At 42.2% G+C, this 25,698-nt stretch overlaps 1 protein-coding gene across 1 annotated transcript; it reads right to left on the minus strand.

The window, feature by feature from the left end:
• Positions 1 to 274: 274 nt before the first annotated feature.
• LOC308645809 (uncharacterized protein) lies at positions 275 to 24,110 on the minus strand (the record flags this gene model as incomplete). Its single annotated transcript, XM_081288212.1, has 4 exons — positions 275 to 381; positions 1,205 to 1,312; positions 16,749 to 17,053; positions 24,028 to 24,110. The coding sequence occupies 4 exons, from the start codon at positions 24,108 to 24,110 to the stop codon at positions 365 to 367; spliced, it is 513 nt and encodes a 170-aa protein (XP_081144338.1). The 3' UTR covers positions 275 to 364.
• Between the last annotated feature and the right edge of the window lie 1,588 nt (positions 24,111 to 25,698).

A 25,698-nucleotide genomic window follows, 5' to 3' on the forward strand; every position in this document is an offset into this window, starting at 1 on the left:
TAACAGCACTGTAGTGTTTAGGTGCTATTTACTAAGAGAGTAAATCTCAATTGTCTCACCAAAGAAAAGAAAGAATGAAATAAAGAATTATAAAAGGCATAAGGTGATAACTATGCTAACTGCTTAACAAGGGCAAGCATTTCACCATGTTTACACATTTCAAAATGTCTGGTTGTATATTTTAAGTACATATCACTTTATTTGTCAGTTATACCTCAATAAATCCAGAGAATAAAATAAAATATTTTAGAAAGATTCAAAAGAAAGTAAAGAGGACATTTTCATAAATCTAGAAAGTGAATAGAGGGCTCAGAATGAAGTTCAGCTGTAAAGCATTTGCCTAGCACATGTGAAGTCGCAAGCTCTATCTCCATTCCATCACTATAGAAAAAAAATAGTAAAGATTCTCTGAAGTCTTTCACATTTATTGATGTAATAAAATTCTTTTATCCATTTTCCTTTTAGACTAATAAGCAAAGATATCAGTTATTATTTTACAAGGAAAGAACATTTGCCGAAAATAAGGACACAATCTTTTGAACACCACATTTTTTTATTTAAAGAAATAATGGTGGGCTGGGGATGTGGCTCAAGCAATAGCGTGCTCACCTGGCATTCACGTGGGACTGAGTTTGATCCTCAGCACCACATACAAATAAAATAAAGATGTTGTGTCCACCGAAAAACTAAAAAATAAACATTAAAAAATTCTCTCTCTTAAAAAAAAAGAAATAGTGGTTATAAACTTCCTAAATCTGGGGGATAAAATAAATATTGAAATTCAAAAAATTCAATGTGTCATGATATCATGAATCCAAGAAATACAAACAAAAACAGATTGCAATCAACATGTCAACTCTCAGAGGTAAAGAAATAACTTTAAAAGGAGAACATCAAATACAAGGTAATATTTAAAGGAATATCAGTGGATTATTAACCAAAGTGCTCACAGTGTTGGCATCAAAACAACAGTAACAAAAGTAAACTTTCTAACCAATAATAAAATACCCACCAAAACTGTCCTTCAACACCACATTTTAACTGTTTTCCAACATTTTCTTAATATTTATTGGCCATTACATTACAATCACAATGCACATTTAACAAGCATGTCAACTAAGTAAATGCTTGACTTTCTTAATTTTGGTTTTGCACACACCAAACACTCATTGGAATTTAACTACTACAGAAGAGCTTAACATACCTGTCACAAGAGCTGGTCCCAGAGGGCCACTTCCATCTGAATCAATGTAGTAGAGGCCTGAAGAATTTCTGCTGTGCTTGTAGGCTTCAGATGACCACTTGTACAGGGCTACAAAGAAGACACAGTGTTACAGAGGGCTTTGAGAAAATGGGCCCCTCCATGTTGCTCATGGAGTGGAACTTTTCTCCCACAAGACTCATCCTGCATCATTCTTGGTCACGTCTTCTCTAGGACAGTGTCCTTTCATCTCAATTATGCAGCAGGATGATTCAGAGGCACAGAGTGAAAGATTTGGGGATATCACTGATCAAAATCCTACACATCCTTATTTTCAAAATCAAGCAAATTAGACTTATTCTAGTCTAGTCCAAGGATCTCAAGTGTTTTGGCTTAACCTGCCTAAATACTGTTTTTATCTACTGATGATTGATTTTTTTTTACACTTTACTCAGTAATTACACCTTTTGCTTACTTAAAACAATTTATATGTTAAAACAAATTTTCCAATGAGTTGAACTGTACACATCAGTGACTCTTCATGCCATTTTAAGTTCATTTTAAAAAGATACTTTCTTAAATGCTTTGCAAATGATTATCAAAAAATGAAATTAAAAATATTTTTGTCTTTTTCATTTTAATTTATCCTGATTCACAACCAATAAATCTTTGTTATGTACAAGGCAAGTGATTAAATCTCCAGATGGTGAACCTAATTAATATTTAGCATAATTTTAAATGAATAGTCAACCTATGCCATTTCCTGTGTGGGTCACACATTACCTTGATGGGAAAACACTTTGGAAAACCTCAAATGCAGGCCATAGCTGCCAGGAAAGAAATGCAAAAGCATCAGATGAGGTGTCCACACAGACAGACTTGGGCAGTGGTTATGCAAGTGACATCAAGACAAGAGATTCTAGTAGGACTGAGGATACAAACTTAGGCCATTCCACAGTGACTGCTCTCCCTGTCTCTCTGTATGTATAGGCAGATGTGTATATATACACATATAAACATATATCCACACACACACATAGTATGTATTTATATAGTACTGTGTATTTATATATGCATAAATATATGTATCTGCATATATTATATATGTACACATATATAACATATATATATATATATATATATATAGTTTAACATTATATATTCCCCTCATTTCAAATAGTTAAGAATGACCCAGGGATGTGTATAGAAATTTCTTTTCTCTCATCTCACAGAATAAGGAGGACAAAGGAATGATCCAATGTGTCAAATCAGAGAACTCCAAATCAAGAGTCCAACTAATACCATCTCCAACTGATGGAAGTACAGAAAACATGGATCCTTCCCCATCATGCTTGAATTTTGGCCACTTACATTCTATGAATAAACAAACATGCTAATAACCACCTAGGACAATAGCCCAGAGTGATGCATGCACACATTTGGGCTGGGGTTCAAATTGCCTATAAGAACAAAGGGAGAGGAAGGATGATTGGGAAAAATTAATCTAAACGAGAATTTATGTATGCATTAATTTTATACTTGGAACTCCAATCCCTGTCCTGTACTCCACCAAAAAATAATGGCCCCAGGATCACTTGGTTTTGATTTGGCATTATCCAACTTTATTTTGGTGTACCATTAGAAGAATCACAATAAAACTGAATCAGTTAACAAACCAAATCATGGGCCATAGAGTGAAGATCCTTTACATTTATCAGTCAAGTTTTCATTTTTCCTCAGTATTACATGGATTTATGTTTAGATCAGCTACTGATAACAAACACATTTAGTAGGTATCTGCTTTGTCTAAAACACTTTTCTACTGTGATGGGAGAGCCTGTGAGTAAAAGAAACCATCTCAGTTCTAACTCTGCGACTGTGGCCATATCCTTAGCCCAAAGTTTCCGAGATCAGATGTCCAGTCCCTTTTTTTTAATTTTTTTTATTTTTTTTATTTTTTTTTTTAAAGATAGAGTGAGAGAGGGAGAGAGAGAGAGAGGGGGAGAGAGAGAGAGAGAGAGAGAGAGAGAGAGAGAGAGAGAGAGAGAGAGAGAATTTTTAATATTTATTTTTTAGTTCTCGGTGGACACAACATCTTTGTTGGTATGTGGTGCTGAGAATCGAACCCGGGCCGCACGCATGCCAGGCGAGTGCGCTACCGCTTGAGCCACATCCCCAGCCCCCAGTCCCTTTTTTTTAAATTTTTTTTTTATTGGTTGTTCACAACATTACAAAGCTCTTGACATATCATATTTCATACATTAGAGTGAAGTGGGTTATGAACCCCCAATTTTACCCCAAATGCAGATTGCAGAATCGCGTCGGTTACACATCCACAATTTTACATAATGCCCTATTAGTAATTGTTGTATTCTGCTACCTTTCCTATCCCCTACTATCCCCCCTCCCCTCCCCTCCCATCTTCTCTCTCTACCCCATCTACTGTAATTCATTTCTCTCCTTGTTTATTTTCCCATTCCCCTCACAACCTCTTATATGTAATTTTGTATAGCAATGAGGGTCTCTTTTAAGTGAGGATTTCCTTAGCAAATTCTTACCTAGAAAAGTAAAAGTAAGTGGACATACAAATGGAACTTATCACTGGATATGTAGTGGGGTGAGTCACCTTCTTTTGCTTCTCTGTGGAACTCCCACATTTGGAAACCCAGGGGTCTCATTCCAAACTGACACTAGATCCCTGGGATTCAGTTCATACAAAGTTCTGCATTACATCTCACAGTTTATATGGGAATAGAATTCATTCACATGGAATAGTTGGGTTTCTCCCCCCAGTTCTGGGTATTAAACCCAGGGCCTTATACATACTAGAAAACTGTTCCACCACTAAGCTATATCCCCAGTCCTGTATAGTTTTTATTTTGAGACAGGATCTCACTAAGTTGCTGTGGCTCTTGTTCAGTTGCCAAGGCTGGCCTTGAACTTAGTGTCATCTTGTCTTATTCTCTCACAGGTATGTACTAATGCACCAGGTCCGTGGAAGGGTTTTTAATGGTACAATGGTGGTATTCCCCCAGCAGGAGAAACTGAAGGAGGCAGTCTTGAAATGTCATGCTCCTCCTCTAAAGACCAAAGAAGAAGGGAAGTGCTGTAGAGGCAGGACTCCAAACATCAGGAGTGACACACAAATTTAAAACAAAGAAATAAACAAAAATTCTAAAACAAACAGAATAAAAGTTAATAATTAGAAAAACATGAGTATTTCAGGGGCTCGGTCATATGCTTCTAGAAGCTAATAATTAGTGGTCAATAAAGTTTTGTTAGCTTGAAAACTGATAGAATAATTCTTGAGGAAGAAGATGGGTGGCAGTTAACATCCCTGGCTCCAGGTTCAGATCTATGAGTCACTGTCAATCTCTTCAGCCTCCTTCCTCCCTCATGTGCAAAGTGTAAGTAATAATGACTTTACCTCCTATGCTTGTTTTGAGGATTCAAGGAGTTAAAATATGCAGAGGACTAAAACTGGGAAGGCATATGGTAAATTCTGCAGATGTGTTAATTCTTTCCATCTCCTTCACCATCAAACAAGAGCAATACTGGACAGGACCTGAAAGTTTCCCTGTTTTCTCTTCATCATTGAGAACTACTGCCACATTTGCACCCTATCTGATACTTCTGAGGTGTTCCTCATTCAACTTCATGTTGACATCCTGGCCACACCTTGTCTTTGGAAGACAAGAACTGAGAGCTATATGTGTGCTCAGATTGAGGAATAGAACAAGATATCTCACTGTGTGTTCTGGTTGCAGTTTATTTATTTTTAACTTCCCGTTATATTTTATTTTACCACACTTATTTTCCATTTGCTGGTTCTTTTTTTAAACTTTTTTCTCCCTATGCTGTTGTATTTGATACTATTAATTTTTAAAGCTACTTTAATATCATTGGGAAATAAAATTGATCAAATTAAACCAGCCAAAAATGAGTCTGTGAAAAACTATTGCTTCTTATTTTCTGGTACATAGGTGCACAGACACAAACACATATGCACCAAATAATGAATGGGACATCAGAATAGAAAGGAGAGGCAGGGGGTAGTGGAACTTACAGGACTGGCAGGTGGTTCCCACATAGCAAATGTGAGTGTAGGTGCAAGAGTAAGTGTCCCAAGACTGGGAACATTTACCCCCATGTTCACAGTAGCTGGGCAAATACCTAAAGAAGTATAGACACACTTCTGTTTCCACATTCAGTCAAAATAAAATGTCCATCTCACACTAATATAGTAAAGGAAAAGATGAAGGATAACAGTCAACAGAAACATTTCAACAGGACCAAATACTGTGGAGTCTATTCTCAAAGTCAACTAACTTTCAACCACAAGTCAGTAAGTGCAGTACATGCTACTAATTCTCATGCATTTGTGACAGGTACATTTTCAATGCTTCTCTTTATCAGAAAAAAGTTTTGCTTCTCACAAAATCATAAGATTGATTTCATACATGACCAGGATATAAACTGCTTACAATGACCATAGGCAGATACACATTTCCACTCCATCCTTTCACACCCTTGTGATGTGACACTGCAGATCTTTCCAAACACAGGCACAGACTACATCTCGGCCTTGAATCTGAGTTGAGCATGTGACCAACTTTTGCCAAAGGACATTTTAACAACAGCACAATATTTAGTAATCAGGCACAAAAAAGGACAGTTCTCTTTTGTAAACCTCAAATATGTTTCTGGTATGTATGAAGAATGAAGTTTTTTTTTTGCCTAAAAGCACAATAATGTAAATCAAGAATCAATACATAGGACAGAGTCAAACTATAAAGCTTCCTCTCAGCAAAGGAAACAACCAATAATCTGAAGAGAAAGCCTACAGAGTGGGAGAAAGTCTTTGCCACACACATGAGATAGAGCACTAATCTCCAGGATATATAAAGATATATAAAGAACTCAACACCAGAAAAATAAATAAATAACCCAATAATAAATGGGCTAAGGAGCTGATATACAGTCAATCAACAAATTTATGAAAAAATGTTCAACATCTCTAGTAACTAGAGAAATGCAAATCAAAACTCCTCTATGATTTCATCTCACTCTAGTCAGAATGGCAGTTATCAAGAATACAAATAAGTGTCAGTGAGGATATGGGGAAAAGGTACACTCATATATTGCTGGTGGGACTGACTGCAAATGGAGATTCCTTAGAAAATTTGGAATGAAACCACCATTTAACCCAGCTACCCCACTCCTTGGTTACAGTTTTATAAGGATAGAAACAGAAGTTATTTATCTTTTATTTTTCATGTTTTGGGGCAAGGGTTAGGGATTGAACTCAGGGGCACTCAACCACTGAGCCACATCCCAGCCTTATTTTTTATTATTTTTATTTAGAGTTATGCTCTCATTGAGTTGCTTAGTACCTTACTTTTGCTGAAGTTGGCTTTGAATTCATGTCCTCCTACCTCAACCTCCCAAGTTGCTAGGATTATAGGCATGCACCACCATGCCCAGCCAGATGTCATTTAATAGCCCAGTGGAGAGATAATCTCCAAATAAAATATGGTCTTACTTCCTGTTGAAGTTCAATTTACATCTAATTATCATATTTTAGTATTCCTTGTCCAATGAGCACATAAAGTCCTACAAATGATCTTCAAACCAGCTTTCTCCTTTCTGCTTGTCTCTCACTAGTGACTTGGTTTGGGGGACTCATAATTCTCTTATGTAGGTCATATTTCTAATGTGACCCCCCAAAATCATAGATCCTGCTCTAGAGAGTTAGAAGAGCTAAAACAAGAATAAGAGTATTTAGGTTAGATGCTTAAAATATATTTGATGATATTAACTCTGAAATAGAATTCAGAAAGAAACTGTGTAACCCTAGAGCTAGGAGAAGAACTCTAAATGGAAAAAAAATTCTTATTGTCTTTCCATGTAATGCTTCTAACTTAAAAATGTGGTAAAAAATTTGTATTCAGTCTTATTTTTCATCTATATCAAATTTAAGCATCAAATACCAGGAGAGATTTATCTTCATTTTGTTTAAGGGGAGAAAATAGTATATATTACATTGTAGAAGTTTAAAAGCCATTCAACCTGGATGGAAGTGTAGTTCAGTACAGAGCACTCGCTTGGCATGTGCAAGGCCCTGGGTTCACAGTCTAGAGTGCCACCCTCCCAAAACAAAAAAAAAGTGTTTAATAATAGTGATGGCCAACAAAAAAGATATATATATATATATATATATATATATATATATATATATATATATATACATACATACACACACACACAGATATATAAATATGTGTGTATACACATACACAAATGCATGCGCGCGCACACACACATGGTAACCTGTATCCATGAGAAAACAACAGTTCCAGCTAATATTGCATACAGATTGTAATGCTAAATGAACCAAGATTTAGGCAAAACACTGACTGAATTAGTGCCTTCAGTTTAGTTCACAAGGGAACTCACCATGCTGGTGGTCAAGAACTTTTGGTTTATAAAAGGAAAAAGAAAATTTATTTTCACTCCCAGATTTTCAAACCAATAAGCAAGACATTCTTTCCATATTCAACATTCATGGAGTGACATTCCCTTGTTCAAGTTGAGTTCAAATTGTCATTAATGCTCAAATGAAAAATTATCCCCAATGTTCAAAGATATTATACTCTACAGGTATAGGAGGTTGCATCTAAAACAAGTAGCCTTCATCTGAGGTACTTGTTCTGACAGAAGAGGAAGAAATATATCTTAAATTATAGGTATTCCTCAAATTACAATGATTTTACCTCCCAGTAAACCCATCATAAGTTGAAAATATCACAGTTGAAAGTTTGTTTAACAAACCTAATTTATCTACAGAACATTATAACTTACCCTCACCTAAGTTAAGCGTGCTCAGAACACGTACCTTAGCCTTTAGTATAAAACCCATTTTATAATAAAGCATTGAATATCTCATTTAATTTATCAAATGCCTGTATCCAAAAAACCCACTGAACTCACAGAACACTGCAAGGTGTTAGTGTAGGTTGTTTCCCCTGTGATCACAGGGCTGACTAGGAGACAAAGCTGGCTTCTGCTGCCTAGTACTAAGACAGCATTTGCAATAAACCTGCATGGCAAGGAGAAGATCAAAATTAAAATTTCAAAGTATGATTTCTACCAAATGTATGCGGTTTTTGCATCATCATAAAGCTGAAAAAATCATAAGTCAAACTATTCTAAGTACCAGACTGTCTGTATTTTGATAATCCTTGAGTATGTAGGTTTGAAAGACAGGTAAAAGAGACACATCTATTTTTCTCAAGACTACCCAGGATTAGGCTAATGTCTTCTAGTGTTTCAAGTTTACTTCTGGTTACCAACCCTCAACTTCAGATAGGAGTCACATTTTAAATTCTGTGACAACCATACTTTCATGTAGACAGACTTATGTCATGCTGACTCACCACATGCAACCTAGAACTTCTTATTTAAAAGGAAACAGAATCTATAGTTAGTTCTAGTGGGATTATAAATATCTCATTGATTCATTTTATAAATTTATTTCAAAGATGACTGCTTTCAGACTTATGAGTAAGGACACTGATGACCATACAGAGTTCTCACCTGCTGTGATGGCTCTCACTGGATGGCCAGGTGGGCACAGGCTCAGCTTGAGTTTCCCATCAGTAAGAACAAGGACAAGAGCCCCAATGTAGAAACTGACTTGTCAGCAATAGCCCTGCTCTGTTCCACCTTCGAAATTGGAAACTGATGACTACTGAATCCTCTCTAGAGGTGTGCAGCCAAATAACTCCTGGAGCTCAGAAAAGTCACAGGGACTATTTGAGGATGTGAACAGGAGAACAACACATTTCCCTGCAAATACAGTAAAGGAGGATATTAGGAAAGTGTAGTGGTAAAAAACCTTTTGGTTAAGAAATTCCACTCCTGAAAATTCCCATCAAAATAAAAGCCTCAGTATCTGCAAACACATATGCAAATATTTGTACTGGGAAAAAGTAGAGATAAGGTAATTACCTTCAGTAGGAAAAAGAAGAAAATAATGGTGCACTTTCATAGTGGAATGTTACATAGCCACTATACAATAGAACCATACTTAGTAACTCAAAAAAAAAAAATTCCCACAATGTGTTATTGAGTCAGAAAATGCAGAAAAGCATATTTGTAAATACTGCCAAATTCAGATAGATGAGTATTCATAAACATGTACATGAATATGAGCCTGTGACAGATCTTCATGAGATTTGATTATGCTAGATGCAATAAGGTAGGCAAACTAGTCCAGTAACATGACAGTGTTGGGAGGAAACACAGCTCCGCAGGGAGAAGGCAGAAGGAAAGCAAAGAAAGCCAAGCAGAAAGAAAAACTGGGAGGTGACCTCAGAGAAATGGTATGAGAAGCTTTGGCCTTTCCTTCCCTCTTGGACACACAGATTCAAAGAAACACGGATCAAGCCTCTTTGTGAAAAATGAAGAATCCTATTTTGTGAGAAGCATAAAAATAGCCACATTGAAACTGGTAGCAAAACCCATGAAACCCTAACAACATAAGTCCTTTCCCAGCACAGTGTCAGAGGATCACTAGGAAACTGCAGCATCAACTTCTTCCTGAGGAGGGAAGGGTGGGTCTGAACTGTACATCCAAATCCAATTTTCTGACTTTCCTAAGGGCTACCCAAGGGTAACCCTTGGGTACTTTACTTCTTGCATGAATCTGACCTAACAGAAAGGAACCCTGGGTGAGAGTCTCTGAGAACAAAAAGAACAGTGTGAAGGATATCTATTAAGCAAGTATGCCCTTTAACCTCCCCAAGGCTCAGTGCAGAGTTCACTGCTGAAACCCCCAAATCCCAGGTTCCTCATGGGGAGGGAAAGGGATGGACTGCGTGTCCAACATTCCAAATTTTTCAGGGACTGAATTCTACCCAAGGGACTGGTTCCTTTTCACCTACCTTGAAGCAAGTGAGAAGCTGGCATGCTGTGGACATCTTGGAGACACTGAGAACAAAGATGGTAGCAAGTATGCACCTGCCTCAGCCCCTCAACTTCAGTAGAACTGAAAAGCAAGCAGATGGAAACCACCAAATTCCAGTTCCTGAGGAGGAAAAGGATTGGACTGTATGTATAAGTTCTCAACTTTTTCAGGGGCTGCCGAAAGACTGGCTTCTGTCTTGTTTGTCTTAGAGCACTGATGGGACCTGGAACATTCTAGATACCTGAGACACAGGGGGGAAAAGGTGGCAATTTGGACTATCAAGTAAGTAATTATCATATCCTGTCTTTGTTGTTCAATAAAGGGGGTAAAGAAATAAACAAATATCAGTTTTTCCCTGCAAGGGAAGAGCTGGATCAAGCATGCAATGTTCCAGCATTTTCAGAAGCTATCTGAGGGACTGACTTTATCTCACCTATCTAAGAGCACTGATGGGACAAGACATATTCTAGATACATGAGGGTCACTGAGAATAAAGGCAAAGTTTGGACTACTATGCAGTCATCTTCCACCCTCTCCTGGCTCAGCACAAAACAATCAATGAGAATCTCAGAGCCTGGCTCATCTCTGCAATGAAGAGAGAAGAAAGAAAAATATGCCATACATTCAGAACTGGCTTCAGTCTCACTGTTTTCAGAGTGTGAATGAGACCTGGTATAATCTAGATGTCTGTGTGCCTCTGAGACCTCAAAAGAGTCCAGGGGTCCTGCTGCACCAGAAAACCAGTGGTACCACAGACGGAAACCAGAAGCAGCAGAAGATTGTGAATTCATGAAGGAAAGAAATAAAGAAATGCAAACATAAAAATAACTTCCTTGAGGGGGGATAGTAGGGGATAGGAAAGGTAGCAGAATACAACAATTACTAATAGGGCATTATGTAAAATTGTGGATGTGTAACCGACATGATTCTGCAATCTGCATTTGGGGTAAAATTGGGGGTTCATAACCCACTTCAATCTAATGTATGAAATACGATATGTCAAGAGCTTTGTAATGTTGTGAACAACCAATAAAAAAAATAGAAAAACAATAACTTCCTTAACTGGGAATTTATACAACTAAATCCAGCAAAGACACATACATAGAGAGTTTGAAAGGTCCCTGGCAGGGCTTCCTACTGAGGGTCTTGTTCTATATAAATCCTGTTTATGAAGACTGCAAAAGGTGGTTGCTTTTTCTAATGTGCAGGTACTAACACTAAGAGACAAGGAAAATGAACAAATAAGAAAACATGTCTCTCCAAAAGGAACAAGATGAAACTACAAGACCCCAATTTTACTGACACATAATATATAAATTACCTGGCAAAGTATTCAAAATTAACTTGGAAAAATGCATAAAGAAAATGAAAATTTTAGCAAAGATACATATGAGCTAAAAGAAGTCTAGACTCTAAAGAAAACAGTAACTCCATTGAAAAATTCAATAGAGAAATTTAGTCTGCATCAAAACATCATACTAGATCAAGCTGAAGAATCACTGAATTTGAAGACAGGTCATTTGAAATTACCCAGTCAATTGCATAAAAAGAAAAAAAAAAGTGAAAAAGAATGATGAAAGCTTGGTGACTACACCATTGAGTAGACCAATATATACAATGAATGTCCAAGAAGGAAAAGACAGACCCAAAAACTTACTCAAAGAAATAATGGGGAAAAAATCTTCTGAAATTTTTTAAAAAAAGGAACAACTAGACTTATGAAATCCAAAGAAATCTAAATAAGATGAACCCAAAGAATTCCACATTGAGAGAAATTACAATTGAATTGTGAAAAGTCAGACACAAAGAGAACCATGAGAGCATTCAGCGAAAAGTGACATATCACATACAGGGAAACTTCCCTGTGATAGTCAATGGATGTCTCAACAGAAACTTTGCACACAAAAGGGCAGTGGAACATTTTCAAAATGCAGAAAGGTAAAAAGCAACAACCAAGAATATAATATCTGACAAAACTGTCCTTTAAAGTTGAATAAGACATAAAGATTCCCAAACGAAGTTGAAGAAGTCTATCATTACAAGACCAGTCTTACAAGAAATGTTAAAAGAAAATTCTTCAAGTTAAAACAAACCAAAGCTTAATAGCACCATCAATGCATATGTAAGTATAAAACTTTCTATTGAAGGTAAATGCATAGATAAATGCAGAATAATATAACATTGTAACAGTACTGTGGCAATTGCTGTTCAATTCTAGTACAAAAGTTAAAGACAAAAGTCTTAAAAACAACTGTATAAAATATGTTCATGGCTACACAAAACAAAATGATATAAATTATGATGTTAATAATATAAAGTCCATGGAAAGGATTAATCATGTGGTTTTTAAATGCAATTGAGGTTTTTTATTAGCTTGAAGTAGACTGTTATAACTATATAATATTTTAGGTAAGTCTGAGTGTAATCACAATAAAGATATGGAAAAGAAAGAGAAATCAAAGCATATCACTATAAAAAATCAATAAAATATAAAGGAAGACAGTATAAAAGGAAACCAGGGACAAAAGATGTATGGTGGGCAGCAAACCTTTAAAAAACAATGGCAATGTCTTTCTGTGGTACAATAAAAATTAAATACTAGGTATTTGTACCTGGTTCTTGACTCATCGCTCCTACACCCTTTGAAATCTCCAGTGGTCTAAGCGCCTTCTGTATACTCATAAGGACTGGTGACTGAGTGCTACTTCTACATGCCCACAAGATGAGAGCTGGTTGCCAGACAGATTAAGGAATCATTAGAGGCATAGAAATTTCCTCTGCATTACTTCAAGTCTGGGAAGGCAAGAAAGGATAAAGGTTGAATTTAATCTCCAAAGGCTAATGGCTTACTCTACCTACTTATGTCACAAAACATCCATAATGTAGGTTGAAGAAGAATAGTTTATAGAATTATAAAACTTCTTAATTCCTTTGAAGAACATAAGATACTAATAAATTATATTTGTACATTAACTATGTGAGCATATTCAAATAACAGTCATGTAAGGTTGTTGTTTGAGGAAAATTCCAAGCAGCACCTGGCAATCCATGCCTAGTCCGATATAAATAATGTTTGAATTAATAACTCAATCTGAGGTAATCACTCTAGTAAAGCAAAGTTTATATATGTGTGTGTGAGTGTGTGTGTGTGTATATACACACACACACACACACACACACACATATATATATATATATATATATATTTATATATATGAGTTTGCATATACATACATTTATCTGTGTGTGCACAGGTATTCAATTTGCTACAAGAACATGCACCTGCTTACTAAAAAGACACTGCAAATGAGGATCAATATTGCAGCCTTAACAACCACAAAACTTAATAAACTCACCTAAGTTGTGTGTTGCAAATACCAAATAATTGCAAACAGCCACTAGGGACTGATATCAGAAGCATATGCACAGGCTCTGTAGGTTGCCTGAGCTAAGTAACTACAGTGTATTTTCATGTAGTGGGTATTATATAAAATCCAAACAAAGGGATCCCATTATAAGAGATTGATTTGGGGTGAGGGAGGGTGATATGATATTCATCTCTGTACAGCCTATTAAAACTGATTTATTGCAATGGCTTGCAGAAGTAATAGATGTTTATTTGAATGAATATTCATTTGTTCACATCAAGTCCCAGTAGACAACTCTTTCCTTTTAAGAGGTAAAATTTTCCTCTTATGCAGTGTTTATTATTGTGGTTGCCAATAGTCTATTTAGAGAATATAACATTAAGGAGATATGTAAAGTGGAGTCTTGAAGGATAATGATGTAGAATCTGAGGCAGAGATAAATATGCTAATTAGAAACAGCAATAATTTCAGATATAAACATTATAGTGACTTACCTTATATTTCCTGACAGCATGGTGATCATTTCTCACAACCAATCATAAATTCTCTCTCAAATTACCTTATTATCACACTGTTTGAGCTATAAAAATTTATTTAATAAAGAGTATTATCAGGCTGGTGATGTGGATCAGTGGTACAGCACTTACCTAGCATGCATGAGGCCCTGGGATTGAGTCCCCAGCATTGGAAAAAAAAAAAGAAAAAGAAAGAATATTACCAAAAAGTGAAGTGAAAAAAAAAGTGAAGTGACTTCTTTAAATAACCATAGAAACCAAATAAAGAATTTTGTGAAGAATCTTTAGAAGTTACACATTCTATATGAATATAAATTATCATTATTTGGAAGCCTGACTGAATTTCTGCCACTTGCTGTACAAAATATTGCTTTCTCCCATATATACTTTTCAAGCAAAGAGCAATATCAGAACTACAGATAGCCAATTTGTTTCATAAGTTCATGTATTGGGGCCAGTTTATCATATCTAAAGTTATTTTGGCTCTGCAAAAGATTATTTTGGCAGAAGTTTTATTAGTGTCTCAAATTGTCTTTTAAAAAACTTGGCTAGGTTTACAGCCTAACATGGCAAGTTATAAATTTCAAACCTTATTACTGCACACTCCCAATCCCCTTTCCCAAGTCAGTAGTACTATGGGATTTTTGGGTGCAATGATTCAAACAAATTTGTTACAGAATTCCATAAACAAATAAGGTAATTTTAGGAGCAGAGTTATAATGAGATAATGATTTGGCTTTATTTTTTTGGTGCATGAAATGCCTAATACATTTGGCAGTATAACTTAGTCTCCATTATCTATGGTATTAGAAGAACAGATATAACATGTACACTAAAATATGTAGCTAATTCAAAAGCTATTTGATTCAGCCTTCTTTCTCAAACTCTCAGACATCTATTCATGGGAAAAGGTATATTATTCTATGTACTACTACATTAACAAACCTAGCCTTAATAGCAACTGGAACAAAAGTATTAGAGTTTGTGAGCCTTAATTTTTATTATTTCCTTAGAATGAGGGGGCTGGGGTTGTAGCTCAGTAGTAGAGCATTTGCCTAGCATGTGTGAGGCACTGGGTTCGATTCTCAGCACTACATATAGTTTCTAGGATGAATTATGAGCATTGAAATTGCAGGGCCAACATGTTTGCTTACTATACAGGCTTGAAACATATTGTTAAATTTACAAAAACCATACAGCATGTTCATTGAGTGTCTCCTCGAATATTACTTCTCTTTAGCCTTCCTCACTCCCTGAGGCAAAATGAAAACAATTAAGTGCTATGTATTGTGTCAAGAGCTTACCATACAACAATGAACCAACAAAGTCCCTGCCTCTTGATGATTTATAGACTCATTAATAAGACATTTATTAGATAACTATACACAAATATGTTGTTACAAACTAACTTACATGATCCTTCTCCTGAACATCCCTTGAACTTTATATCTAACTCCATTATGGCACTACTCTTAAACTTAATTGGTATATTTTTTCTTCTTGTTCGACTTAGTTACTTAAGGGCAGGGACAAACATTTGTGACTATAGTGTCTAAGTGGGATCAGAGTTTCTGCAGTCAGACAATCTTAATGTACATCCTGTCTCCACACTTATTATGTATCTTTCGATAATTTTTGGCCTCTCGTGCCTCAGTTTCTTAATATATAAAATGAATGGGGATAGTTATAATATTAACCCTATAGTGTTGCAAAAGGATTAAGTCCTAGAACATGTACAGAACTGAGAATAGTGCTTGACATATGGTAAGTGCTTAAGAACTATTAGCTATAATCATCTTTCCAGATCTAGTATAAACATTTTGTAATGTCTAACACCCAGCTTAATAGATAAATGCATTAAACTATATGAATAATTCTGAGTTCTTTAACGTAGCCAACAATTTGATAAATGACTAGTCTTAAAAATTAGTATGTGTTTTTGCCGTATGACATGAAATTGAAAGTTTGATTATAAAATAATCATTATTTTGCCTCTAAGAAAAATTGTTGTCAGCTAAACAATGGCATAAATTATAATATCAAATTAAAGAGTTAATTCAAAGATGCAACATTATTTTATGTGCCATTATAAAAGAAAAATCACTACCAATTAAACTGTAATAATATTTTTGTTACTTAGAATTTTTGTTATGTTTATTGAAATAACTTATTTGGTCTTGGCTTTTTATCATACATCACAATATAAAGAGCAATGGACAAGTTCATGCAGTACCAGGCAATGATAATTGCGTCACAATTGCTGCCTGGCTAAGAATGATTGAAAACATCATTTATTGGATGGTACATTTTGATTTTAGAGATGATAAAAGGCACATGTTAGAATTAATGAAATCACATATATATTTATATATTACATATGATAGGGAGACCCTTAGAATATAAACATTCCTGATTCCCACACTTTCTCAGTAGCTAATAGTCTGTGATGGGTGATGGTTTTAGCTTTGCTGAGATACATATTGCACATATTTTCTGTCTGATGCACAGGACATGGTTCTGCAGTCAGTGAATGAATGTGGTGGGCACATAACTATGAGTGCACCTATGCAGAAACTCACACTTTCCTTGTAACTTTAATCCTAAACATAAAAACAGGCAAAGATTTCCTGTAGCACTCTTAAATGACAAAAGTCTATTGTGGGGGTAGTTATTCACAAACAAGTGAAACTACTCACGCTCCAGGTAAGGTCGCGGGGCTAGGGGCCGCGTGGGGAGCAGGGTGGGGCGATATGGGGAGCCGGGAAGGCGGTGGCAGCTTCGTTCCTGCCGCCACATAAGGCAGCGGGGCTGGGGTACACGTGGGGGACAGCTAGGGTCGGCAGCGGGAAGCTTCGTTTCCACCGCGAGGTAAGGCAGCGGGCTGGGGTTCCTGTGGGCATCAGCCAGGCAGCAGCTTCGTTCCTGCCGCAAAGTAAGGCGGCGGCGGAGGCATCTGTGGCGGCGGCGGTGTCTGCGGCGGCGTGGGCGAAGAAGGCGGCGTCTGCGGCGGCGAGGGCGAAGAAGGCGGCGTCTGCGGCGGCGTGGGCGAAGAAGGCGGGCGAAGAAGGCGGCGTCTGCGGCGGCGAGGGCGAAGAAGGCGGCGTCTGCGGCGGCGAGGGCGAAGAAGGCGGCGTCGTCGTGGGCGGCGAAGGCGGCGAAGGCGGCGGCGGCGAGGGCGGCGGCGGCGAGGGCGGCGAAGGCGGCGGCGGCGTTTTGGGCGAAGAAGGCGGCGGTGGCGTCTTGGGCGAAGAAGGCGGCGGCGGCGAAGAAGGCGGCGGCGGCGGCGAAGGCGGCGGCTTCTTCCCCACCCCCGACAGGGCAGCGGGGCTCCTTCAGGCGGCAAGGTAGGGCGGCGGGGCTGAGGTCCGCGTGGGGGCGGGGGCGGCGGCGGCGGCTTCTTTCCCTGGAGACAGGGCAGCGGGGCTCCTTCAGGGGGCAAGGTAGGGTGGCGGGGCTGTGGTCCGCGTGGGGGCGGCGGCGGCGGCTTCTTTCCCCGGAGACAGGGCAGCGGGGCTCCTTCAGGGGGCAAGGTAGGGCAGCGGGGCTGAGGTCCGGGTGGGGCTGGCGGCGGCGGCGGCGTCTGCGGCTGCGTGGGCGAAGAAGGCGGCGTCTGCGGCTGCGTGGGCGAAGAAGGCGGCGTCTGCGGCGGCGTGGGCGAAGAAGGCGGCGTGTGCGGCGGCGAGGGCGAAGAAGGCGGCGTGTGCGGCGGCGAGGGCGAAGAAGGCGGCGTGTGCGGCGGCGAGGGCGAAGAAGGCGGCGTGTGCGGCGGCGAAGAAGGCGGCGTGTGCGGCGGCGAAGAAGGCGGCGTGTGCGGCGGCGAAGAAGGCGGCGTGTGCGGCGGCGAAGAAGGCGGCGTGTGCGGCGGCGAGGGCGAAGAAGGCCGCGTGTGCGGCGGCGAGGGCGGCGAAGGCGGCGGCGGCGTTTTGGGCGGCGAAGGCGGCGGCTTCTTCCCCCCCCCCACAGGGCAGCGGGGCTCCTTCAGGCGGCAAGGTAGGGCGGCGGGGCTGAGGTCCGCGTGGGGCTGGCGGCAGCGGCGGCGGTGGCTTCTTTCCCCCTGAGACAGAGCAGCGGGGCTCCTTCAGGCGGCAAGGTAGGGCGGCGGGGCTGAGGTCCGCGTGGGGGCGGGGGCGGCGGCGGCGTCTGCGGCTGCGTGGGCGAAGAAGGCGGCGTCTGCGGCGGCGTGGGCGAAGAAGGCGGCGTCTGCGGCGGCGTGGGCGAAGAAGGCGGCGTCTGCGGCGGCGTGGGCGAAGAAGGCGGCTTGTGCGGCGGCGAGGGCGAAGAAGGCGGCGTGTGCGGCGGCGAGGGCGAAGAAGGCGGCGTGTGCGGCGGCGAGGGCGAAGAAGGCTGCGTGTGCGGCGGCGAAGAAGGCGGCGTGTGCGGCGGCGAAGAAGGCGGCGTGTGCGGCGGCGAAGAAGGCGGCGTGTGCGGCGGCGAGGGCGAAGAAGGCCACGTGTGCGGCGGCGAGGGCGGCGAAGGCGGTGGCGGCGTTTTGGGCGGCGAAGGCGAAGGCGGCGGCTTCTTCCCCCCCCCCCACAGGGCAGCGGGGCTCCTTCAGGCGGCAAGGTAGGGCGGCGGGGCTGAGGTCCGCTTGAGGTTGGCGGCGGCGGCGGCGGCGGCTTCTTTCCCCCGAGACAGGGTAGCGGGGCACCTTCAGGGGGCAAGGTAGGGTGGCGGGGCTGAGGTCCGCGTGGGGGCGGCGGCGGCGGCTTCTTTCCCCCCTGAGACAGGGCAGCGGCGCTCCTTCAGGCGGCAAGGTAGGGCGGCAGGGCTGAGGTCCACGTGGGGGCGGCGGCGGCGGCGGCGGCGGCGGCTTCTTTCCCCCGAGACAGGGCAGCGGGGCTCCTTCAGGGGTCAAGGTAGGGTGGCGGGGCTGAGGTCCGCGTGGGGGCGGTGGCGGCGGCTTCTTTCCCCCGAGACAGGGCAGCGGGGCTCCTTCAGGCGGCAAGGTAGGGCGGCGGGGCTGAGGTCCGGGTGGGGCTGGCGGCGGCGTCTGCGGCTGCGTGGGCGAAGAAGGCGGCGTGTGCGGCGGCGAGGGCGAAGAAGGCGAGGGCGGCGAAGGTGGCGGCGGCGTTTTGGGCGAAGAAGGCGGAGGCGAAGGCGGCGGCTTCTCCCCCCCCCCCCCCCCCCGACAGGGCAGCGGGTCTCCTTCAGGCGGCAAGGTAGGGCGGCGGGGCTGAGGTCCGCGTGGGGTTGGCGGCGGCGGCGGCGGCTTCTTTCCCCCCTGAGACAGGGCAGCGGGGCTCCTTCAGGGGGCAACGTAGGGCGGCGGGGCTGAGGTCCGCGTGGGGGCGGCGGCGGCGGCGGCGGCTTCTTTCCCCCGAGACAGGGCAGTGGGGCTCCTTCAGGCGGCAAGGTAGGGCGGCGGGGCTGAGGTCCGCGTGGGGTTGGCGGCGGCGGCTTCTTCCCCCTCCCCCCCCCAGACAGGGCAGCCGGGCTCCTTCAGATGGCAAGGTAGGGTGGCAGGGCTGAGGTCCGCGTGGGGGCGGGGGCGGGGGCGGCGGCGGCTTCTTTCCCCGGAGACAGGGCAGCGGGGCTCCTTCAGGCGGCAAGGTAGGGCGGCGGGGCTAAGGTCCGCGTGGGGCTGGCGGCGGTGGCGGCGGCGGCGGCGGCGGCGGCTTCTTTCCCCCCTGAGACAGGGCAGCGGGGCTCCTTCAGGGGGCAAGGTAGGGTGGCGGGGCTGAGGTCCGCGTGGGGGCGGGGGCGGCGGCGGCGGCTTCTTTCCCCTGAGACAGGGCAGCGGGGCTCCTTCAGGCGGCAAGGTAGGGTGGCGGGGCTGAGGTCCGCGTGGGGGCGGCGGCGGCGGCTTCTTTCCCCTGAGACAGGGCAGCGGGGCTCCTTCAGGCGGCAAGGTAGGGCGGCAGGGCTGAGGTCCGCGTGGGGCTGGCGGCGGCGGCGGCGGCTTCTTTCCCCCCGAGACAGGGCAGCGGGGCTCCTTCAGGGGGCAAGGTAGGGCGGCGGGGCTGAGGTCCGCGTGGGGTTGGCGGCGGCGGCGGCTTCTTTCCCCCCCCAGACAGGGCAGCGGGGCTCCTTCAGATGGCAAGGTAGGGCGGCGGTGCTGAGGTCCGCGTGGGGTTGGCGGCGGCGGCGGCTTCTTTCCCCCCTGAGACAGGGCAGCGGGGCTCCTTCAGGGGGCAACGTAGGGCGGCGGGGCTGAGGTCCGCGTGGGGGCGGGGGCGGCGGCGGCGGCGGCTTCTTTCTCCTGAGACAGGGCAGCGGGGCTCCTTCAGGCGGCAAGGTAGGGCGGCGGGGCTGAGGTCCGCGTGGGGTTGGCGGCGGCGGCGGCGGCGGCTTCTTCCCCCCCCCCCCCACAGACAGGGCAGCTGGGCTCCTTCAGATGGCAAGGTAGGGTGGCGGGGCTGAGGTCCGCGTGGGGGCGGGGGCGGCGGCGGCGGCTTCTTTCACCCGAGACAGGGCAGCGGGGCTCCTTCAGGGGGCAAGGTAGGGTGGCGGGGCTGAGGTCCGCGTGGGGGCGGCGGCGGCTTCTTTCCCCTGAGACAGGGCAGCGGGGCTCCTTCAGGCGGCAAGGTAGGGCGGCAGGGCTGAGGTCCGCGTGGGGCTGGCGGCGGCGGCGGCGGCTTCTTTCCCCCCGAGACAGGGCAGCGGGGCTCCTTCAGGCGGCAAGGTAGGGCGGCAGGGCTGAGGTCCGCGTGGGGGGGGCGGCGGCGGCGGCGGCGGCTTCTTTCCCCCGAGACAGGGCAGTGGGGCTCCTTCAGGGGGCAAGGTAGGGCGGCGGGGCTGAGGTCCGCGTGGGGTTGGCGGCGGCGGCGGCTTCTTCCCCCCCCCCCCAGACAGGGCAGCGGGGCTCCTTCAGATGGCAAGGTAGGGCGGCAGGGCTGAGTTCCGCGTGGGGGCGGGGGCGGCGGCGGCGGCGGCGGCTTCTTTCCCCGGAGACAGGGCAGCGGGGCTCCTTCAGGCGGCAAGGTAGGGCGGCGGGGCTGAGGTCCGCGTGGGGGTAGTCGGGGCGGCGGCCGCGGCGGCGGCTTAGTTCTTGCGGGGCGCCCGCGCCCCAGGTGTCTTTGAGTCGCTGTGGGCCGCCTGGCTGCTCCCATTAATTGGAGGCCATCGTGGCGAGCTCTGTCCGCAAAGGGCTGCAGAGGTGTGTGGCCGCTGGCGGCGCTGGGGCTCCCTTATGAGGGCACAGAAATTTGTTGCTGTTTTTGGCGCTTTGTTTGTTTTTCCTTGGGCTTTTACTCCCCCCCCCCCTTTTTTTTTAAACATCTTCCAAAGCTTTATTGTATAGATAACAGCTTCACCAACAGGACTGATGGCCTCCTACATATCTTTAGGACAATGGTAAAGGGTACTCTTTCTGTTAATTTTGGTAAAGCAAAGAGATTATGGGATCTCATGATATTTAGTTAGAACCTGCTCTGGGTTAAACTGTGGCCCTCACCCAAAACATACATTGGAATTCTCACTCCCAGTGTATGTGAATGTGATCTTAAATTTTGAAATAGTGTCTTTATAAATAAGGTTAAGTTATTAATGTGGGCCCTAGTCCATTATGACTGGTATCTTTATGAAAAAGGGGAAATTTGGACACACCCATCTATGTATCTATATCAGTAGAGATAAATGGAGATGGAGGTAGAGAGAGAGAGACAGATACGCATATAGCTGTGAAGACTCATTGAGATGGCCATCTATAGGCAAAGAATTCCTGGGGCTCCTAGAAGCTAAGAGAGAGCTCTGGAGAGATTGTCCTTCAGAATTCTTACCAGGAATCCATCTTGCTGACCCTTGATCTCAGATTTCTGGTATCTAGAACTGTAAGACAACATATTTCTGTTGTTTAAACAACTGTTTGTCCTACTGTGTTCAAGTAGTATCACCTTATTTTTATTTGATTACTGTACACAGCTCAAGCATAGTATTTTAGGACTGATAAATTATTTAAATCTCAGAGCTTTATATTTTAATTATCTAGAGAAAGTTTTCATCTAGTACTCATTTGCTAGTGAAATCATGATGTACATTGAAACATCCTCAGACATTTAATGAAAAGAAATGAAGTTTTTCTACTTTTCTAAATGCATAATTTAGAGGACCAACTTTACAATTAAAGTGGCAGGTTATAGTTAACTATTTAATGCTATACTTTTAGAAGTATTTTGATAAATACTGCTTTAGAAAGGCAATTTATATAAATGATACCACTTTAAAATTTTCTCAGGCAAGGAAGTATTTTTACATAACCATGAACATTTAACTAACTATTGGGACTAAAAATGACAAAATTATAGAATTTGGAGGGAAATGGATGGCATTAGAGCAGATTATGCTAAGTGAAGCTAGCCAATCCCTAAAATACAAATGCCAAATGTCTTCTTTGATATAAGGAGAGTAACTAAGAACAGAGTAGGGAAAAAGAGCATGAGAAAATGAATAACATTAAACAGGGATGAGAGGTGGGAGGGACAGGGAGAGAGAAGGGAAATTGCTTGGAAATGGAAGGAGACCCTTAGGGTTATACAAAATTACATACAAGAGGAAGTGAGGGGAAAGGGAAAAATAATACAAGGGGGAGAAATGAATTACAGTAGAGGAGGTAGAGAGAGAAGAGGGGAGAGGAGGGGAGGGGGGATAGTAGAGGATAGGAAAGGCAGCTGAATACAACAGACATGAGTATGTCAATATGTAAATCAATGTAAGTGTAACTGATGAGACTCTGCAATCTGTATATGGGGTAAAAATGGGAGTTCATAACCCACTTGAATCAAAGTGTGAAATATGATATATCAAGAACTATGTAATGTTTTGAACAACCAATTAAAAAAAAGAAAAAAAAACCTTAAAAATGTTAAAATGTTAAAAAAAAGAAAAATAAAATTGAAAAGGCAAAAAGACTTTCTCAAGGCCACTAGCTATTCAGCAAAACTAGAACTGAAACTCAGATTCAAAATTTACATCAAGTAAAAGAGCTAGATCCACCCAGATCTTCAGTGCTTCATGTATTATACAAAACTGTTGCGTATCCTTACATGAAACCACATCTTAAACTATGATGTAAAAATTGACAAAAAGAAAATCAAAACATGAAAGAAAAATCCAAATATTTCAGATATGTCTCAAGCTATGAATTTTCAAAAATAAATTGAATGCTATCCAATATTATTATTTGAGTGTAGCTTTCCCACTGTCTTTAGACTAAAATCCACTTAGTACAGAGGTTCCCTCCAACTTCATTATCACTATGGAATTTTAAACCACTGATCTCTTTTTAGATCTTTTCTTTCTTACAATAATTTCAAACTAAATTAAGTATTTTAAAAATATAGTTCTTCATGTATATTACCATATCTTAAGATGCATAATGAATACAGGAGGGAAAAGATTTTAACATACAAAACCACTTCTTACTAACATTAAAGTCTCTCAATTTAAAATGAATTTTACAATAACTTAAAAACTTTTTCAACCAATTTAAATGACCAAATTTAGCCCCTTAAAGAATAAACTTTTTTTACCTCCCCCTTTTCATTAATTTTGGATAAAATGTCACCTGTGATGTAAAGATTGAGCAAGGAACCTTGGTGATGTGGGGAGCTGTGCATAAAGCGCAGTTTGGATTCTGCTTTTCCCAGAGTGGCAGCTGGGTCTTGGCCGCTTGAATCTTCACTGCTGGCCATAGAAAAGGCTAGGCAGCTTGTTAGTTGAGTTTGAGTGTTATGTTTAAAGGTTTTAGGTGCATAGAAGAGGAATGCTCACCTTAAATAAGCATATGGGCGATTAACAGGGTATGTTTTCCTCTGGGAAAGGGAATTTGGTAGCTCTAACCCATGTCAGTCTGTGAATATTTAGATGTGTAGTGACTTTTTAACATTTTTGAGCAAAATCTGTTATTTACAGTGTGTCATATGTTGTTAATGTTCGTTGACTTAAGTTCCCTGGCAAATCTGTTTCATACCTTCTGAGAAAGTAGACAATTGATAGATTGTTCAAGGGATGGAAAAAAATGTGAGTGGATTTTCTAACTTGAGTTCGGTAAATCCCTGAATGCTGGCATTGTAAGACTCATCGTCTCCCCAGTAATATTGCCGTACATTAAATGTGAACATTTTTGAAGCCTTTTTATAAAGATACAATTTGGGGATATTAAGGTAAGGAAATGCTGTTGATTGATTTATTAGATTAACATTTTTTGACTCTTTCTTTTTCCTCTTTAAAAAAGTTTTCCAAGTGATAACTTCATCAAGATGGCCAGTGATAAGCAAAAGTCTGATGATGACAGCCCCAGCACCAGCAGAGGCAGTTCAGATGCTCAGATGCGGACCAGCAAGACCCTGCTGCTCCAGAGCCTGAAGATCAAGAAGAAAGGACCTTCTGCCACCCAGCAGAAGAAGAGCACCAAACTCTCTAGCAAAGGTAACACTGTCAGATTTTCTTCCAAACAACTGGATGCTTGTATTTTTACATCAAAAACAATACTCCAGAAATACTTCAAGATCAGTTTTATTTGTACTTGAATGAATTTTCATCCTTTAGGGAGCATGAAAATGTCCTCACTAAAATTATGCTTCTAAGCAAACTTATCCTGTTCTTTGGTAACTTCAGGAAGAGTCCTAGAGACTGAACTCTCATTCTGACAGTTTAAGGAGTTGGCAAGGAAAATTTGGTGAAACTGAATTAGATGGTACATTGGGGATGTTCCCTTTTGTGAGTTATACTCTTGAGTGAAATTGGCACGTCTAGAGATCAGTAATGTCACTTTTCATGAAAGGAAATGATCAAAAAAGTTTATATTTGCTAAAAAATTTTGAATGTCAGGCCTTGGCTTTTTTTGAAAGCAGATTTTAAATTTGCTTAGTTCTACAAACAAGGCTTTAACTGCATAATAGGTATGATTTTTTTGTAGTTATATTATAGTTATTCCTCCTTGTTCTTGTGAGGGCAAATAAAACTGAAAAATAGCCATTTACAATCTCAGGTGTCACTTTGCTGTTGAAAACTTTGTCTTTGCACATCTTTAAAACTTGTAGGTGTTCTTGACATAGTAATGAACAGCGGGAAAAACGTTTTGTTGAGTGTAAGTGAAAGATTATTTGTTTCCTGCTGACTTTTACTTTCTATGATGGCAAAAAAAAAATGATTCCATCAATGGGACTCCATCAGTGATAGTGATCATATGGAGTAGAACTCCTGTAATCAAACATAAAATGTATCTATAGCATTACCTAGTTTTGATGTTTTGTTGATTTTTCAATGATAGCAACTAAAGGAAAAAGAAAATATAAAAACTGATCAATTATTGAATTTTATAGTGATTCATGTTCTTATTTTTCTATACATTTTTACCATCATTGTACCATTATTCATACACTAATGAACTTGAGAATATTATATTGAATAGCAGCAGTCTTTGAAATAATTTAAAATTCTTCTCAGTGTGTTGTAATCTTGTGGAGAGTAACATTAAACAATTTTGAAAACATTTTAAATTTCAAGAAAATCAAAGAAATGCTTTTCCCCCTTACCTCAAGGCCCTCTTTCCTCTAAGATTATTAAATTTACATGCTGTACCTATGATCAGAGAAAAGAAATGATTAAATAAGATTGCTAAAATAGTCCTTGGAAGTTTTTCATTGGTAAATGTATTTGTAAATTTTAAACCTTTTTTAAACAGATAAAATATTGACAAAACTATTA

The sequence above is a fragment of the Spermophilus citellus genome (assembly GCF_964194105.1).
Source record: "Spermophilus citellus genome assembly, chromosome: 1".
Lineage (NCBI taxonomy): Eukaryota > Metazoa > Chordata > Mammalia > Rodentia > Sciuridae > Spermophilus > Spermophilus citellus.